Source organism: Scylla paramamosain, chromosome 44, assembly GCF_035594125.1.
Source record: "Scylla paramamosain isolate STU-SP2022 chromosome 44, ASM3559412v1, whole genome shotgun sequence".
Lineage (NCBI taxonomy): Eukaryota > Metazoa > Arthropoda > Malacostraca > Decapoda > Portunidae > Scylla > Scylla paramamosain.
Genome location: NC_087194.1, coordinates 12,273,473 through 12,291,496, shown reverse-complemented (window position 1 = coordinate 12,291,496; position 18,024 = coordinate 12,273,473). Strand labels below are relative to the sequence as shown.

The window sequence follows — 18,024 nt, the reverse complement described above, 5'->3', positions numbered from 1 at the left end:
TTTCACCTGGGTTGTCTTAATAATCTCTCTCTCTCTCTCTCTCTCTCTCTCTCTCTCTCTCTCTCTCTCTCTCTCTCTCTCTCTCTTACTATTTTTTTTTCCAATGTGTAATAATAGAAATTAGTGTGTGTGTGTGTGTGTGTGTGTGTGTGTGTGTAGAAAATACGATAAACTATAATAAAAATAAATACGAAGCCAGCAGCCACATTCACCCGAACACTAGGATTTGAGATCTTACAAATGATGAGATTATTACGCTTCTTTCCTTATTAGAGGGATTTCCCAGTAAATATGGACATCCAAAAAACACAACAAAATAAAAAATACACACATAGACAAGCAGGAAATACTAAAAACTAATAAAAATAAAGACGAAGCTAGCGCCATATTCACTCGAACACTTGGACTCGGCCAGACATCTGAGATTTTACAAATGGTGAGGTTATTACGCTTTCCTTTGTTATTGAAGGCATTTCTCAGTACCCAGGGACAGCAGGGGCGTCATGACTACCAGGGGGTCACGTGGGGGGCGGCAGGGGGCCCGTGAAATAAGAGAAAAAGTTGAGGTGGTGTTTACAGTAATTTTTCCTGTTTTGTGTGGGCACCACCAGCACCAGTAGCCAGATGGATGCCAAAGAGGAACATTCTAAGTTAGAAATATTCTGTTGTGAAATACTTTTAATGCCATGGCTTAGAAGTCACAGGACATTAAGATATGAATATGCTTAGAACATTTCCCACTCTGAATAACCTGATCTTTCATTGCTGAGAATATGTTGTGGCTTTGTTGCTGGCACACTGTACCCTTCAAGTAAAGGAACAAACAGCCAGGTAAACTATTCTTGTCTTGTTCACCCCAGCCCAGCTTGGCCTTCCAGCCTCCAGTGACACACACACACACACACACACACACACACACACACACATGCACAAGGGATCTGTGCTGCTGTACACATCAGTGCTGGGCCCGCTGCCCACAACTCAACATAAAGTTGCTTGCTGGGTGTCACGTCAGTGGTGACGGCACACAACACCATGTCACAGATGGTGATGCTGCTGGTGCTCACATCACTAATGACACATTACAGCACATTGCACAGGAACACAGTGTAATGAAGAGGGGTGCTGGGCATCACATCAGTAGTGGTGGCACATGACAGCACAAAACAGCACGTCACAGAACATCACAGAACACAACAAGTTTATTGTGCTGTGCTCACAGACACCACAAAAATATTGCACTTCTCAACACAGAACAGCCACACACAGTAGTAGTATCATTGTAGTCATTCTGTACAATGCCTTTCCAGTCAAACTTTTTTTGGCTTTGAAGACTCTGGTGAAAGTTGTGTTACATTTTACATATTTTTGCCTCAGAGAGTGCTACCATTGAGACCCATATTCAGGAATGCCTTGTTCTCTCACCCCAACTCTTCTAAGGCCACAGAGATAATCAGATTGGTTTTCAAGAATGTTTTTCCTGTTAAGAATGTAGAAATCTCGTTACTCTGTCACTAAAACCATAAAAATACCCTTAAAAACCCGTGTAGCTTCAAGTAGAGCCTTTTAAAAGTAGAGAAGGTGCAGTACAGGATTGTTTTGGAATATGATCATACATCCTGGCATGCACAAAGTTGTCATTGGAGACACAAAGGCCTTGAAAATTATCACATTTGTGTCACTTATTATGTGTTTGTGCCTCTGAATATATTGGTGTTATATTAGACATACCCTGGCATGCAGAAATTTGTCACTAGCCAGAGTGACCTGATTATTGCTCTTACATATATTTAAAAAGGAATACCACACTTAAAAAAAGAGAAAAACGTGAGCATTGTTCTGATGCCAGATTGTACTCACTGATAACATTATAAACACACTCTACCTTTGTATTATGAAAACAATGCCAATAAGTTTTCAGTGTGGTTTTTGCTGTCATGTATATAAAAACACTGTGACACTCAAAGGAAGAGAAATAGAAGTGTTTTTCTGACACTAAACCTTACTTTCAAAAGATTTAATGTTTAATGAAATAAACATGATTGATATTGACACTAAAAGGAGAGAAATATGATGCTGTTAGTGAGGGTGATAGATGATTATAGTGATAGTAAGAGTGAACGAGTAAGGGTGAGGGTGAAGTATTAGTGAGGGTGGGAATGAAGAGTGATAGATATCATAGTGAGAGTGAAGGTAGATATTTTAGTGAACTACTAAAACAGTCCTTACTGGACTGTTCAAACACAAGCCAGATGAAATGTCATCAAGCCAAGCCCAGCACTAATAGTGACTGTGTACAGTGTCGTAACATACATACACACACACACACACACACACACACACAAACACACACACACACACACACACACACACACACACACACACACACACACACACACACACACACACACACACACACTATAAGCCTCTAGTTTGTGGTCCATCAATGGTCCAGGGAAGGAGGGAGGGATTCGTTGATGGCAAGTTATCATATATACAGGTACCGGCAGAGGTACAGTCCCATTATGAACAGACACTGATACAAGATTGGTGCAATGTTGGCAATAGTCTCTGTCAAGGTGTTTGGATGTATGGATGTGGGTATTGGGACTTAATGCATCAGGGATTGTGGTGTGGTATGTACAGGGTAGTGTTTGTGGTAGTGGTTGTAGTTGTGGAGTTAGCAGGCAAGGGAGGACTGAGTTAAGGTGTTGTAGAAGGTGTGAGGTGTATTGTATGGGAGAGGAAATGTTGATGTAAGCAGTTAGAGGGTCTGCTGTTACTGCTGCTGCTGTTAAACTTTACGTGTGGGACAGGCAGAAAACACTTACAGGTCTATACATCCTTCAGGACCACATGTGTACTAACATATACATACAAAACTGTATACATACCATACATGGGTACATACAAGCTTTATACAAAGATACTGCACCAAGTATTATAGCCTTCCTAACAACAGTAACATCACTCATCTCCTCAAGTGAAAGTGAGATGCCTTGCCCTTTTGTGATTTGCTGACCACCACCACCGCCAAAATTCACATAGGAAAACTATGCCCTTGTTATTGTTAGCCTTCAGTAAACACACACACACACACACACACACACACACACACACACACACACACACACACACACACACACACACACACACACACACAGAAGCGCGAACAAATAGAATGAATTCAGTGAAGACGTTGTCAATGCCATAACTGTCCATGCTTTTAAGACCAAACTGGATAGATATAGAGACGGGATACTATGAGATTACTCCCCTCCCGTAAACCACAACTAGGTAAACACACACACACACACACACACACACACACACACACACACACACACACACACACACACACAGAAAGAGCAATGCATTAAAATCATTTATAGATTATAGATCCACAGAATCACACACATGTAGAGAGGTATGAACATTTTATATAATTTCAAGAATGTATGTAAAAAAAACAATCTAGGAAGGAATTAGCCATGGGAAAGTTTACCTTAATAAGAAAGCAAAGCAAAAATGTCTCCACTGATAGAAATATATATATAAGAATTGAGTAAAATGGAAGTGTGTGGCTAGCTGTGGTGTGTCTAAGCTCCTGGGGTGCAGCAGGTTGGTCCACAAGGCTGTCCCTTTCCACCAGGGGCCAACAGGGTTGGTGTGTGTGTGTGTGTGTGTGTGTGTGTGTGTGTGTGTGTGATGCTTTGCTTGAGCTTGCCAGGTATATAGATAGATAGACATATAGATAGACTACCGCTACTGCTATTCTCCACCAGGAACCAACATGGCTGCAAGTATAAATGATGTCATTCACCTACGGTCGTCTGCTGGTCACCCAGCCAGCCATTACCCTATGGAAAGAGCTCAGAGCTTATAGTGACCGATCTTTGGGTAGGACTGAGACCACTCACACACCACACACCAGGACAGCGAGGTAACAACCCCTTGGGTTACATCCCGTACCTACTTGCTGCAAGGTGAACAGGGGCTACACATTAAGAGGCTCACCCATTTGGCTTGCTGCACCTTGGATTTGAACCCGGGCCTTCTTGAGTGTGAGCTGAGCATGCTAATCACTACACTACGTGGTGTGTGTGTGTGTGTGTGTGTGTGTGTGTGTGTGTGTGTGTGTGTGTGTGTGTGTGTGTGTGTGTGTGTGTGTGTGTGTGTGTGTGTGTGTGTGTGTGTGCTACTTTGTTTAAGCTAGCCAGGTACATAGATAAATAGATAGATAGACTACCATTACTACTGCTATTCCTTCCCACCAGGGGCTGACAGGATTGAGAGTGTGAATGTGTGTGTGTGTGTGTGTGTGTGTGTGTGTGTGTGTGTGTGTGTGTGTGTGTGTGTGTGTGTGTGTATAGTCTGTAGTGCCTTGTCTGGGCTGTTCTGTGTGATATTGCTGGCCTGGTATATTAAAGAGAAGCAAGATAGATTCATGGACAAGGCAGATGAAATGGTGCTAGTGGTACTGATGTATACAAGTGATGGTTACAAAGTTTATGAGGCACATCAGAAGCTCAAAATTGTTGTAAGGAACTGGCAACATTATGTTGACAAACTGTGGATGGAGGCAAGACTGGGAAAGGATGTAATGTTGTGTAGTGAAGTATTGGAGTACCTGTCTGCACTGGAATATGATGGAATGTGAGGCAAACAGTGATGGATAGATGCACAGATAGATAGATTACTAGAGAGAGAAAAAAATAGAGAGAGGGAAATCTAGGAAAGATATATAGATAGATTACTAGAGAGAGAAAGAGAGAGAGATGATAAAGATAGATAGATAACTAGAGAGAGAGAGAGAGAGAGAGAGAGAGAGAGAGAGAGAGAGAGAGAGATCTAATAATGCTGTTCAAATAAGTAGATAATATAAAACACTTCAGAGGAACAGCGATCATGAAAAAGCAATAATGAATGATAACAAGCAAACCAGAAACAATTGATGCATGAATATTGTTCAAATATCAAGCTTCTCATGAGTATGCTGTGCAGTTTGGAGTGGAGCTTCAATAGGCAGACAATACACAGGAGAATAGAAAAATACATTATGAGAGGACAGTGTGAACTCAAAACACACACGCCTACACACACACACACACACACACACACACAGATAGATAGATAGATAGATAGATAGATTTATTGACTACACAATCATATTACAGCAAACAAAACTAAAACAAAAACTAAAATACAAAAAAATATCCACAGCAGTAGTCCATTAATAATTGTAGTCCACAATATTCTAAATCATTAAATAAATATTCTTGCAATGCAGCAAAAGAACTCCCAAAATACAAAATAAAAAAATTTTTTCTCTACCCAAAAATAGACATTACCAGACACACACACACACACACACACACACACACACACACACACACACACACACACACACACACACACACACACACACACACACACACACAACTTTAGGGCATCACCACCACTACCACTACCACAGAACAAAGCTAGTATATCAGTCAGTGGTATTTTTTTTATTCTTGTTATTTATTTATTTATTTATTTATTTACTCATTTATTTATTATTATTTTTGTATCCAGTGCATCCACCTTCACTTCAGAAAACAAGGACACTGCTTATGTGGCTTGTTTATCTTATATATTTTTGGCAAGACATAAATTTGCAGTAAAACCTGTAGGTTTTACTGCATGAAAGTCTGTCTGTCTGTCTATACATATGTATGTATAAATAGAGTTATGTTTACCACAGTGAGAGAGAGAGAGAGAGAGAGAGAGAGAGAGAGATGTGCATGTATATCTGTAACAATAGCAAGTGTGATGATCTCCCAGTATGGTTTAATGAGGTTCATAATCTTAAATGCTTCACTGCCCCATGGTGACAACTTTTCACAGACCACAGAGATGATTATCCAGGTTCTCAGGGGTGTTTTTCCAATACAGACAGAATCATTATCAAATTATCACAGGAATCATTGTGACACCCTTGACAACTCTGTTAACTTTCCTAGCAGTTTGTTAACTAACTTTTTACTGCTGTTGTCATCATTTCTATTAATATTGATAAAAACACAAGAGCACAAGGGTTGGTACAGGAAGCCATCAGGCTTACATTTGGTGGTCCTTGTACAAAACGTGCTTACTTACTTTCACCTATTATCCTCATCCATAAATTTGGCTGGTCCACTTCTAAAGCTCCTTAATGACTCAGCCCTAACAACATCAAAAGATATGAAAATAATGGAGCCATCAGGCCTACACATGGCAGTCCTTTGTATAAATAATACCTACCTATTTTCACCTGTCATCCCTATCCATAGATTTACTCAGCACTAACAGTCTGATTACTGAGTCTGTTCTAGTCATCCAACACTCTCTTTGAGAGCCAGTTCCTTTTTATCTTTTTTTAAATCTAATTGCAATGCTTGAACCCATTATTTCTTGTCCTATCCTGATTACTATTATAAGTAACAGTGGAGAAACATTTGAATTTAAAAAATAGTCAGGATGAAGAACTGAAGCATTTAAGTGAAGCCTCTGTGTGTCTGTAATAATGTGTCCTTATCTCTTGTTTAGATTTTGTAATACCATGTCCTATATTTGGTCCTTAATGTTACTATTATCACTGGTCTAGGTTTTATAATTCCATGCCTTATATTTCATCCTTATCTTTGGTCTACATTTTGCAACACCATGTCTTTTCTTTAACTTTGTAACTCCACATCCTCATCTTTTCCTGACGTGTACCACCGTGTCATATCACAGGTGATGTTCGTGGCCTCCCCAGCTTCAGAATCGGTCCTTGGGCAGCGTGGACTGCATCTCCTGCAGCTCCATCAGCTTGCCGTGATCCTTGATGTGGGCATAGTTGGCAGCAAGACACATCAGATAGTGCACCTGTGGGAGGTAAATAACACACACACACACACACACACACACACAGAGTGAGAGAGTGAGTACGTATTATTGGGAACACTAACCTGGTATAAGAAATGCATTAAATGCTCAAGTAAAAAAAATAATGAAAATAATAAATAAATAAATAAGTAAAACACACACACAAACACACACACACATACACAGTTTTGCATTTTCATCATTCAGTCTTGTACCAAGTTAGTTTTTCATTGGAGCATGTAGAGAATATGAGAGAGAGAGAGAGAGAGAGAGAGAGAGAGAGAGAGAGAGAGAGAGAGAGAGAGAGAGTACTACTGGGAACACCCTAATCTGGTATAATAAATGCATGAATAAACAAAAAAAAAAAAAAAAGACTGACTGATGAACCTAACACCAGTATGAGAAAGTGTTAACCTTCAGGTAAAAGAAATTAAATAAATAAATAAAATAACACACACAAGAGAGAGAGAGAGAGAGAGAGAGAGAGACCAACAAAAGACCATCACCACTTACCAGGGAAAGAATGACAAGAAGGGCAGAGGCAGTGGCCAAGAGACACAATATTTCTCCATTGTTCACAAAATCCTTACAGAACAGCTTCCTCTTGCCTCCCGAACACACCCGCTTCTCCTCCTCAATGGTGGTGCAGGGGAACAGAAACCCTGCAGTGGGAGAACAATTATAATGTCTGTTTATAATCATTAAGTGGACTGAGTTATGTTAGTTAATATTTGATGTTTGCATCTGAGAATTTTTTAACTTCTTTTCTCCTTCTTTCTGTCATCTCTGTTCATATACCAAAATCATGTTCTCTATTTATTCCCTGTGTGTCTTTCCATAATATATCCTTCAAAGGGGAAGACAAACCTGAAGGAGTCTTTTATTAATTCATGTCCTTTCTCTCCTTTTCCTCTTCTCTCTCTCTCTCTCTCTCTCTCTCTCTCTCTCTCTCTCTCTCTCTCTCTCTCTCTCTCTCTCTCTCTCTCTCTCTCTCTCTCTCTCTCTCTCTCTCTCTCTCTCTCTCTCTCAAAGCATCTTCCTTAAGCTTCACTTCCTCCTCCTCCTCCTCCTCCTCCTCCTCCTCCTCCTCCTCCTCCTCCTCCTCCTCCTCCTCCTCCTCCTCCTCCTCCTCCTCCTCCTCCTCCTCCTCCTCCTCTCCTTCTTCCTCCTCCTCCTTCTCCTCTTTCTCCTTATTCCTTATCGTCTGGTCTATTATCTCTCTCTCTCTCTCTCTCTCTCTCTCTCTCTCTCTCTCTCTCTCTCTCTCTCTCTCTCTCTCTCTCTCTCTCTCTCTCTCTCTCTCTCTCTCTCTCTCTCTCTCTCTCTCTCTCTCTCTCTCTCTCTCAGTATGATGAAAATATTTTGAAAAACACACCAAAGAATAGAGGGGTATGTTTCAAAGTTTGAATACAGTATAATAATAATTGGATGATTAATAAGTAAGGAGAAAGGACAAGGGTAACAAAAGAAAAACAGTGCAAAAATTAATCGCTGCACAAATCGCTGCACAAGACTTTCTTCTTTCTCTCACCCCTATTCTGTCCACCTCTCTAACACAGGAGTTAACCAGTATTCTCAATCATCAATCCATCATTCTTTGCCTGAGGAGGGAATTGATGCTGTGTTGACCCTTGACAGTGACGTCCCTCATGAGGAGAATATGAATTCTACAGAACTTGCCCATAGAAAGACCAAAACTGTTACTGCTGCCACTACCACCACTGCCACCGCTTCCACTGCCACCAAAAGCCCAACTGTGCAAAGAATCCTGGACCTCCTCAATGAAATGGAGTCCACCAGTCAGCTGGAGTACTCTAGCCTCCAAAAGTTCCATCTGTGTCCATTGTGTTTGGGTAAACTTATCACTGTATGAGGGGACAAGTATCAGTGTATGGTTACTATATACTCATTTGTACTTAAAAATGTCATGTCACATCATTCTCTCTCTCTCTCTCTCTCTCTCTCTCTCTCTCTCTCTCTCTCTCTCTCTCTCTCTCTCTCTCTCTCTCTCTCTCTCTCTCTCTCTCTCTCTCTCTCTCTCTCTCTCTCTCTCTCTCTCTCTCTCTCTCTATTAATCTCTTATTCCCTTTTCTTCCTTTCTTCCTTCCCTCCTATCTTTGTTTCTCCCTCCTCCTCCTCCTCCTCCTCCTTCTTCCTCCTCCTCCTCCTCCTCCTCCTCCTCCTCCTCCTCCTCCTCCTCCTCCTCCTCCTCCTCCTCCTCCTCCTCCTCCTCCTCCTCCTCCTCCTCCTCCTCCTCCTTATTCATTCTACCTAACAAGAAATAATGGATTCAAGATTATACCCAAATGTTTTAAATCCCACAAGGCCAAACATTTTTTCTTTAATCATATAGTAAATATATGGAATAAACTTCCTGCAGAAATTGTCAACACCAATACTATTGAATCAGTTCATCCTAAATATGTGCACTTTCTGTTTTTCCACAGAGCAATAAGAAATTAGAATTGACTGAGAAACCAGAAAAGGGACTGCACTTGAAAAAGCACAAGAACCAAGAAATTACATCATTAAATGAAATGACAACAAATCTAAAGTAAGAATTTATGTAGCTTTCATTTTGGTTTACATTGTGAAAGGTAACAGTAACATGGATATGTTTTTATATTGAAATCTTTCTCTGATTGCATACAAATGGTACCAATCAACAAATAATAATGTAATACTTACAAGGTGGGAATTCCAATCACTGGTAGATAAAATGAACCACCATTCTAGAGTGTACATAACTAAGGAATTAATATACTGGTTAACTATCACACCAGCATGAACAGAATAACAACAATTGTTGAGTAGAGTCTATAGGAGGCAGGGAAGGAGGCATGTAGTCAGTTTTAGAGAGCAGTTATTATGAAATCAGCTGTAGAATATTCCTAAGATGCAATACTACTGGAGTCTGTCAGCTTGAAGACAGTTTATTAAAGAAGGGAAGTTCATGAGATATAAAGCCTTTGATTATTCAGTTTCATTTCCAAAGTAACATTTATTTATTGGTGTGTTGCTTCCTGTAAATAGTAAAGCCTTGACAGCACTGCATCTCTCACACCACGCTGTAACTGTTGAGAGAACCATAACCCTTAGAGAGAGGAGGAGGGAATCCTTGGTTTATGTTCAGTAAAGCCCTGTATTCTTGTCATGGCAATGTAGAATGGAGGCGTCATTGGTTTATGTTCAGTAAAGTCCTGTATTGTCATGGCAATGTAGAATGGAGGCGTCATATTGGTCACACACTGTTCTAATGTATGTGCACTTGCCACGCTGTTCACCAGGCAGGAGGCGTTGCAGAAAGAGCGCGAGATCACTGTGTTGTGGGAGAAGACAGAGTCCCTTAGTGGTCAGCTGGTGACGGTCCACAACCACAGCCACTTTGAAGAGAATGGCCTGAGCCACGACCACCTTGCTCAAGAAAATATCACGTTGACAGAGCTGATTAAAGAACTAGAAGATAAGCTCAAACTTTCAAAGGTACCACAAGTGTCTTTGTATATTAGTTTGGTTTACTTTGTAAGATTAATCATTACTGAAAACAATACATGGAGTACGTGAGGTTGTGTGTTTGTTTATGCATGGAGACAGTTTCCTTAAAAATGGGTGGAGAGTACTATGGTGCTTTAGATGTAGAAGGATGAGTGGAAGGAATGCTTGGAGTGTGCAAGGCTCAAGTGTATGCAGAAGAGCACTGACAGGAGTGTGAGGACTACTCTGTCATGACCATGTCTTTAAGACATGAACAAATGATGCAGTGTGGGAATCATGAAGGTGTAAAAATGCAGGATATGGATGGGATGCTACATCAGCAGCTTTTGTCATTAAGGCTGGTAAAGTGAAAGATTTGTTAATCACTTTGGTCTTTAGTTGATGCTTCTGGTGAGGCTTTCCTGTTTAAACTTGGCATAATATATATAAAATGATGTGGCATGTTAAACAAGTTAACTTACTGCCTTCTTGTGTCTTTCACAGATAGAAATCAAAGACGTCACAAGACAGAATAGTGAGCTGCATGCACTTATCACAGAGTATAAAATCACTCCCTCAGAGGAAAAAGACAAGGATGGCACCTCTTCATGTGAGAACTCAGAAGCTAAATGTGAGCTACCATCCACATGAATATATATTTGTATATCAAACTGACATTCTCCATGGAGGGAGGCTTTCCAAAGTGCACACACACACACACACACACACACACACACACACACACACACACACACACACACACACACACACACACACACACACACACACACACACACACACACACACACACACACACACATCTCTGCATCAGGACTCAACAGCCAGACTGATAAACAATTACTTCACCCAAGATGATCAGCTGATAGGATTAGCTGTGGATGAGCCTCCTGTGGTGACTAGGAGTACAAAAGCCAGCAGCTAATTTTGGGAGCTGCCAGTCATCATGGTCCTGGTGTCTGAGGTGCTGCTTTTGCATTTTCCCATTCATGGGTTGAGGCCACATCACATTTATTCATTCACAGTTGCTCTTAGTTATCTCTGTTACAAGTTTAAATTTTTCCTGGCTCCACAGACATTTCTGGTGCATCTAACCCTCTCTCCATTGCCCTTCTATTTCCCTTAGTCTTATACCCACTTCTTACATTACGTCTAATTACTTCCATTGGTCATTCTTGTCTGGCCCTCTGTTGCATCAATTTTTCACCTCCAGGTACAGATACCAAGGGGAAATTGCTGGGTCAAGTGGCTACACTGACATCTGAGGTTAGCAGGTTGGAGAGTGAGTGCAGCAGTCTTCAGGTTCAGCTAGACTGTGAGAGGGATAAGTATAACAAACTGCTGGGAGAATCTCTTGCTCATGAAAAGTTGTCTGAAGATGTCATAACTGAACCAAAAGGTAAGAAAGTTTATATTCTCTAATAATAAAGCAAATAATTTTTCCTCACTGATGCTCAATTTTTTTTAATTAATAACAAAATAAAAGCATTGTTATTGGATTTGTTTATTGAGGCTGTATTAAGAAAAGTTGAGAGAAACAAACTTATTGTTTTATCAGGAGAAACAACAAGATTGGGAGGAACTGAGCTTGAATAGAAGCTGCAACTGAATCATCTGTAAAAGTGAAGTGGAGGAAGTGTTTACTGTTTACTGTATGCCATTTCCTTGGTCTTTTAATGAAGAATTTTATCCTTTTTCAGGTGACTACATCACCATCTACCAGTTGCAGCGAGGAGTGATGAAGCAGCAAGCTCGAGAACGCCAGTTAGACCTTGCCAGCCTCCATCATGAATGAGAGGAAATGAAGCAAAACCACTCAGCAGGTTAGTGCTCTCTTTTGCATCTCACACTCTTCTTATTCAATTGCTGGCAGATTAGTGATTTCTGCTGCATCTCACACACTTCTTATTCAATTGCTGGCAGGTTAGTGATCTCTGCTGCATCTCACACACTTCTTATTCAATTGCTGGCAGGTTAGTGATCTCTGCTGCATCTCACACACTTCTTATTCAATTGCTGGCAGGTTAGTGATCTCTGCTGCATCTCAAACGGTTCTTATTCAGGTGTTAACCAAAGTACTAAGCCTTCATATCATTACCTTGCTCTGTGATGGAGGCTACACCATCTGGCATCTAGCTGAGATTTAATGTTGCAGCAAAGCTTCCATATGAGTTCATGTAGAGCAAAATGTTTTCAAATGCCAGGGAAGTAGTGTAATGTAACCTTCCAGAGAAATCTACCCCTCATTTATTAGTTAACAGGAGTGTTTAATGTACTTAATGTGATTAGCCAGGATCAAGGGTCAACTTCTTCACTGACCATTTAGTCTCAGGTGATGTATCTGTCCTCCATGAGTCACCAGAGACACATAAGGTGTTGTAAGTGAAATTTCATCTATTAGATTTATTCAAAATGTGAATTAACACAGTTGTTTCCTGCAGGATTTGATATCAAAGCTGGTGCAGGAAAAGGAAGCAGATCATGACCTTGAGCAGCTCGAGAAGATAAGCAGCGTCCTTAAGAGTTCAGTTGCTATCATTAGCAGTGTTGGTGAGTAGTAAAAACTGAGCCATCTTATGAAGTGCAACAAAACATTATTATTATCTTCATAATTTTCTTGAAATAAACAGATTTCTGTGGCATGTTGCTCATTAGCACTTTAATATCAGATAACACCAGTTATTTATGTAATGATGTAATGTACTAAGTAGATGAAATACAAATGGCATCTGCTAACACTCTTGATGTGGAACAGGAACCAGTGAGTCTGAGACACCCACCAGCAGTGGAAAGGTGGCTGACGAGCGCCTCAAGCACTCTGAAAAGGTGGAGCAACAACAAGAAACAGAAAATTGCATCCATCATTCTTTGCCTGAGGAGGGAATTGATGCTCTGTTGACCTTTCACACTGATGTCCCTCATGAGGAGGGAGAATATGAATCCTACAGAACTTGCCCATAGAAAGACCAAAACTGTTACTGCTGCCACACTGCCACCACTTCCACTGACACCAAAAGCCCAACTGTGCAGAGAATCCTGGACCTCCGCAATGAAATGGAGTCCACCAGTCACCTGGAGCACTTTAGCCTCCAAAAGTTCCATCCGTGTCCATTGTGTTTGGGTAAACTTATCACTGTATAAGGGGACAAGTATCAGTGTATGGTTACTATATACTCATTTGTACTTAAAGATGTCATGACACATCATTCTCTCTCTCTCTCTCTCTCTCTCTCTCTCTCTCTCTCTCTCTCTCTCTCTCTCTCTCTCTCTCTCTCTCTCTCTCTCTCTCTCTCTCTCTCTCTCTCTCTCTTTCTTTCTTTCTTTCTTTCTTTCTTTCTTTCTTTTGTTGCATATTTTACTGCTTTACATTCCTCCCCACAGTATTTTTTCATCTACTTTATGACTGCAGTAGTTTTATCATCCCAGTGTATGCCGTATCCACTCTGAAACTGTAATTCACCAATCAGCTCAAATGTGTCTCAGTTTTGATAATCATTAATTTGTTTCAGCTACACAACCACTCTGATAAGGGACAAAATCTACTTCACCAGTCATTATGACAAAATACTCTTCCTAAGACATTTCTTATTTTCTCTTCTCAAGTGACCTGTCCATCTATCTAAGGTACCACATAACATTTAGAACTTACAATATTGCATTTAATTCATGAACATTTTTTGTCTATGTAGACTTGAAATTGTATTGCGTATAGACTTGAAATGTATTGCGAGTTTTCTCTATCTCTCATTCTATACCTAACACCTGTTCCTAAGAATCCCCAGGTGATAGCCATGGTGACTGGCTGGTCTCCTACTGAGTGGCTGGGGTTTTCCAAAAGTGAGGGTTGGTGTTCTATACCATACCATGTGCCCTGTTTGTATTCCTTCTCTATCCTCTGTATTATATTCTATGTAAAGATGGTGCTGGGGTGGGATCTACTTCTTATTCCCTAAAAGTGATGAGGAGTGACACTGGGCAGCATTAATTTGCTCCTTAGAGATGGCTGGGTTCCTGTGGATGAGTGGGCCATGCTGTGCTTTGTCAAGGATGGTGTTTGGTATTGTGATGACTCTTGCCACAGTCAAGTGTCTCCCACAGAGTAGTGGAGTACCTATGTATGGTGTTGACCCAAGCTGTCCAGGTCTCATCCAATGCCTTAATATGATTTACATGATCAAAATGGTTTAACTCACCATTTAATCAGCTGACTGATTTCAATGGAGAAGTATGTAATGTGTTGTAGCCTAACCATCCCTGCCAGCATGGTCAGACTCTTGGTAGTAACCTGAAATGCTCCTAGGTAGTGAGTATCATTGCACATAATGATCTTTACTTTGTCAGTAATTCAATGATACTGAATATTACTCTACTGGATTTTGCTCAGCACTGCTTGGTAACTTTTGGCCATAATCCCAGGTCTGGAATGATATGAAGCCATGTTTTTACATTCCATATGAAACAGGCAAGCACTATGCTTTGCCTGACTGATACCTGTACTTTGCATTTATGACCCCAGGTAGTTCATCAGTCTCTCTCTCTCTCTCTCTCTCTCTCTCTCTCTCTCTCTCTCTCTCTCTCTCTCTCTCTCTCTCTCTCTCTCTCTCTCTCTCTCTCTCTCTCTCTCTCTCTCTCTCTCTCTCTCTCTCTCTCTCTCTCTCTCTCTCTCTGTTTGGAATTATACTGTATATTAGGAAATATCATTAAAGAGTGTGTGTGTGTGTGTGTGTGTAAAAAGTGTTTGCATTATTGTGCATTTGATGTTATAGCCCCAGGTTCTTAAAGTTTTCTGGTTTCATGATTTATAAAGATTGCTATTTTTAATAAAGTTATTGAAATTGTTATTGAGTGTTTGTATTGAACTCATTAGCTTTGTAATAGTGTGCGTCTCATCATGCATTCATTAATGATGTAGAGTGGAAATGTCCACTCCTATCATGCATAATATCAATGCATTATTGGTTTATGTTGTTATTTGTGTATAAATTGTAAAGTTATGCCAGTCTATTTTAGTACAAACTAAATATCGGCTGGAAGAGAGGACAGGTAATGGCACACTAAAACACAGGAAGGGACAATGATATAACCATCCAATTTAACAATACACAGAGGAAGAAGAATGAGAAAGCAATAAAAATGGATTATTTAATGGATGATTAATAGACCCTCATTTGTAATCTTATTTCAGGCAAGAATATTAAAAGAGACAGCTGGCTTGCCCTTTGTACTTGTTCATACGTGACAGAATGAGAGATCTAGGGGTGGGGGTGACACCTGGAAATGGGTATGATTCACGAAGGGATTGATTTATTGCTTGACTGGCTGATTAAAAAAAGAAGGCGTGGTAGTGGAGGGTGGGGGGAAAGGCGCCCCAACTTTCCAGTCGTATATGGAGTCGAAGGGAGTTCTACAGGATTATTCATGTATTTGTTGCTTTTAGCTGTGAATTATCTGGTGGTGTAATTGTTATGACCCCGTAAGTTGATTTACTATTCATTTCGTCTTTCTGAACGCAAAATAACATGTTACTTGTACTTCTGCCTGTTGTACACTTTCCTAAACGCAATTTAGGTCTTATTAATGTGGCATTTAAGCAGATTCACTCAGGGAATGAGAAGTAAATGATAGCTATCAAGCAGTAGATTAACTCTCTCTCTCTCTCTCTCTCTCTCTCTCTCTCTCTCTCTCTCTCTCTCTCTCTCTTAATACGATATCTAATATAAAGAAGCAATAATATTTAAGCAAGTACACACAGTAATCTTATAGTAATTTAATGAAAACAATACCAGCAAAGAAAAATATGAGAAAATGCATAATTTACTACGAAATCCAAAATGCGAAAAAAAAACCTTGCCAAATTGAACCGTCCCACGAAGGTTATGGATGGAGTTTTGATGCAATGAGCCTCAGTTATACTTAAAACACTCAACAAATATAACACCTGCCAAAATAAATGAATAAATAAATAAAATAAATCAATAAATCAAAATAAAAACGCGAGAAAACCTTTAAATTATCACAACGCGAAAAATACACACACGCCAAACTGGATGCGTCATTACTTAATAGTCATTGGAACTGTTATCCCCCCAATAGTTTATAGCCAACCCCCCTCCCCCCACCTTCCCTGCCTTGAGGAACACCTTCACTTATGTCCTGCTATTGTCGTGCTATTGGCTAGATTTGAGCATTTTAACCTCGAATTCACATACACGTACATATTTATCTCTATCTCCTTGCAATTATTATAATAGTCTTCCTGGCTTAATTTTTGTTTATTCATTATTCCTTATGTGCTTATTAATTGTCATTTGTCTAATTCCCTATGTTTTAGTCTCGGTACTTTAGTTTTTTTTTTTTTTTTTTTTTTTTTTTTTTTTTTTTTACTTTCCGACTCTGGCCCTTGCAATGAAGGGGCTTAATTGTTTATTTACTGTTCCTTACGTGTTTATTGATTATATGTGAGCTATTTATTTGATATTCATGATTTTTTAAAACTCCGTATTTCTTGATATGATAGTTTTATCTTTTCGTGTTTTCTGGCTTAAGTTTTGTTTATTATTCCTTGTTTGTGTTATTAGGTAAATAATAATTATTCGTCTTATTTCTCGTAGTTTAATGGAATTTTTAGCACTTTAATGAGTTCCTCACCAGTCATTTTATTCGAGTGAGAGAGAGAGAGAGAGAGAGAGAGAGAGAGAGAGAGAGAGAGAGAGAGAGAGAGAGAGAGAGAGAGAGAGAGAGAGAGAGAGAGAGTGTCTAAATGGATAAAAAAAAAAAAAATCAGTTACAGTATTTTATTTATATACAAGAAAATGCATGATAATAATAATAATAACAATAATAATAATAATAATAATAATATTTAAATACAAGGAAAATATGTAATAATAATAATAATAATAATAATAATAATAATAATAATAATATTTAAATACAAGGAAAATATGTAATAATAATAATAATAATAATAATAATAATAATAATAATAATATTTAAATACAAGGAAAATATGTAATAATAATAATAATAATAATAATAATAATAATATTTAAATACAAGGAAAATGTAATAATAATAATAATAATAATAATAATAATAATAATAATAATAATAATAATAATAATATTTAAATACAAGGAAAATATGTAATAATAATAATAATAATAATAATAATAATAATAATAATAATAATAATAATAATAATAACTGCTTTTATCTTACACAGATAAATAGTTTTTATAAATAGTTTATTGACCATAAACATTGTGTACATACACACAAAATTAAATAGAACAAGTAAAAATTTCAAAATGTAGTGAGTGACACACAGAAGACTGGTGACAAAACCTACTAAAGTCCATTAAATGATTGGCTGTCTCAAGTTTCCACATCATCAGTTGAACACACTGCTCCTTAGCACTCAGAGATGGACAAGCTTTTCATGGCTTGTGTCAATGGAGACAACACGTGTAGGGGATTTATTTGTTCTGTTTTTTCTCGTCCTACTCACTCTTCCTCTTGAGCCACGCCGGCTTCTTGTTATTCAGCACATGCTTGTGCTTCCTGAACACCAGTCTCATACTGGATAGAGACAGTAATGTATGGAGGTTTGACCATAACATCCCTACTACAGTGGCTCAG

General features: G+C 39.1%; 1 protein-coding gene and 1 pseudogene across 1 annotated transcript; one reads left to right on the top strand and one right to left on the bottom strand.

Annotated features, from left to right (window-relative positions):
* The first annotated feature begins 398 nt into the window (after window positions 1-398).
* Window positions 399-12,932, top strand: LOC135094174 (uncharacterized). The gene is made up of 8 exons (XM_063994021.1): window positions 399-436; window positions 6,760-6,900; window positions 9,339-9,445; window positions 10,179-10,374; window positions 10,870-10,996; window positions 11,597-11,782; window positions 12,084-12,206; window positions 12,825-12,932. The coding sequence occupies exons 1-7, from the start codon at window positions 434-436 to the stop codon at window positions 12,176-12,178; spliced, it is 855 nt and encodes a 284-aa protein (XP_063850091.1). The 5' UTR covers window positions 399-433; the 3' UTR covers window positions 12,179-12,206; window positions 12,825-12,932.
* Window positions 12,933-17,665: 4,733 nt separating this feature from the next.
* Window positions 17,666-18,024, bottom strand: part of LOC135094113 (uncharacterized) — a 35,213-nt pseudogene continuing 34,854 nt past the window's right edge.

Coding starts and splice junctions, on each gene's coding strand:
- LOC135094174 (XM_063994021.1), top strand. Junction 10,375..10,869: donor ATAAGCTCAAACTTTCAAAG/GTACCACAAGTG, acceptor TGTCTTTCACAG/ATAGAAATCAAAGACGTCAC. Junction 11,783..12,083: donor TGTCATAACTGAACCAAAAG/GTAAGAAAGTTT, acceptor ATCCTTTTTCAG/GTGACTACATCACCATCTAC.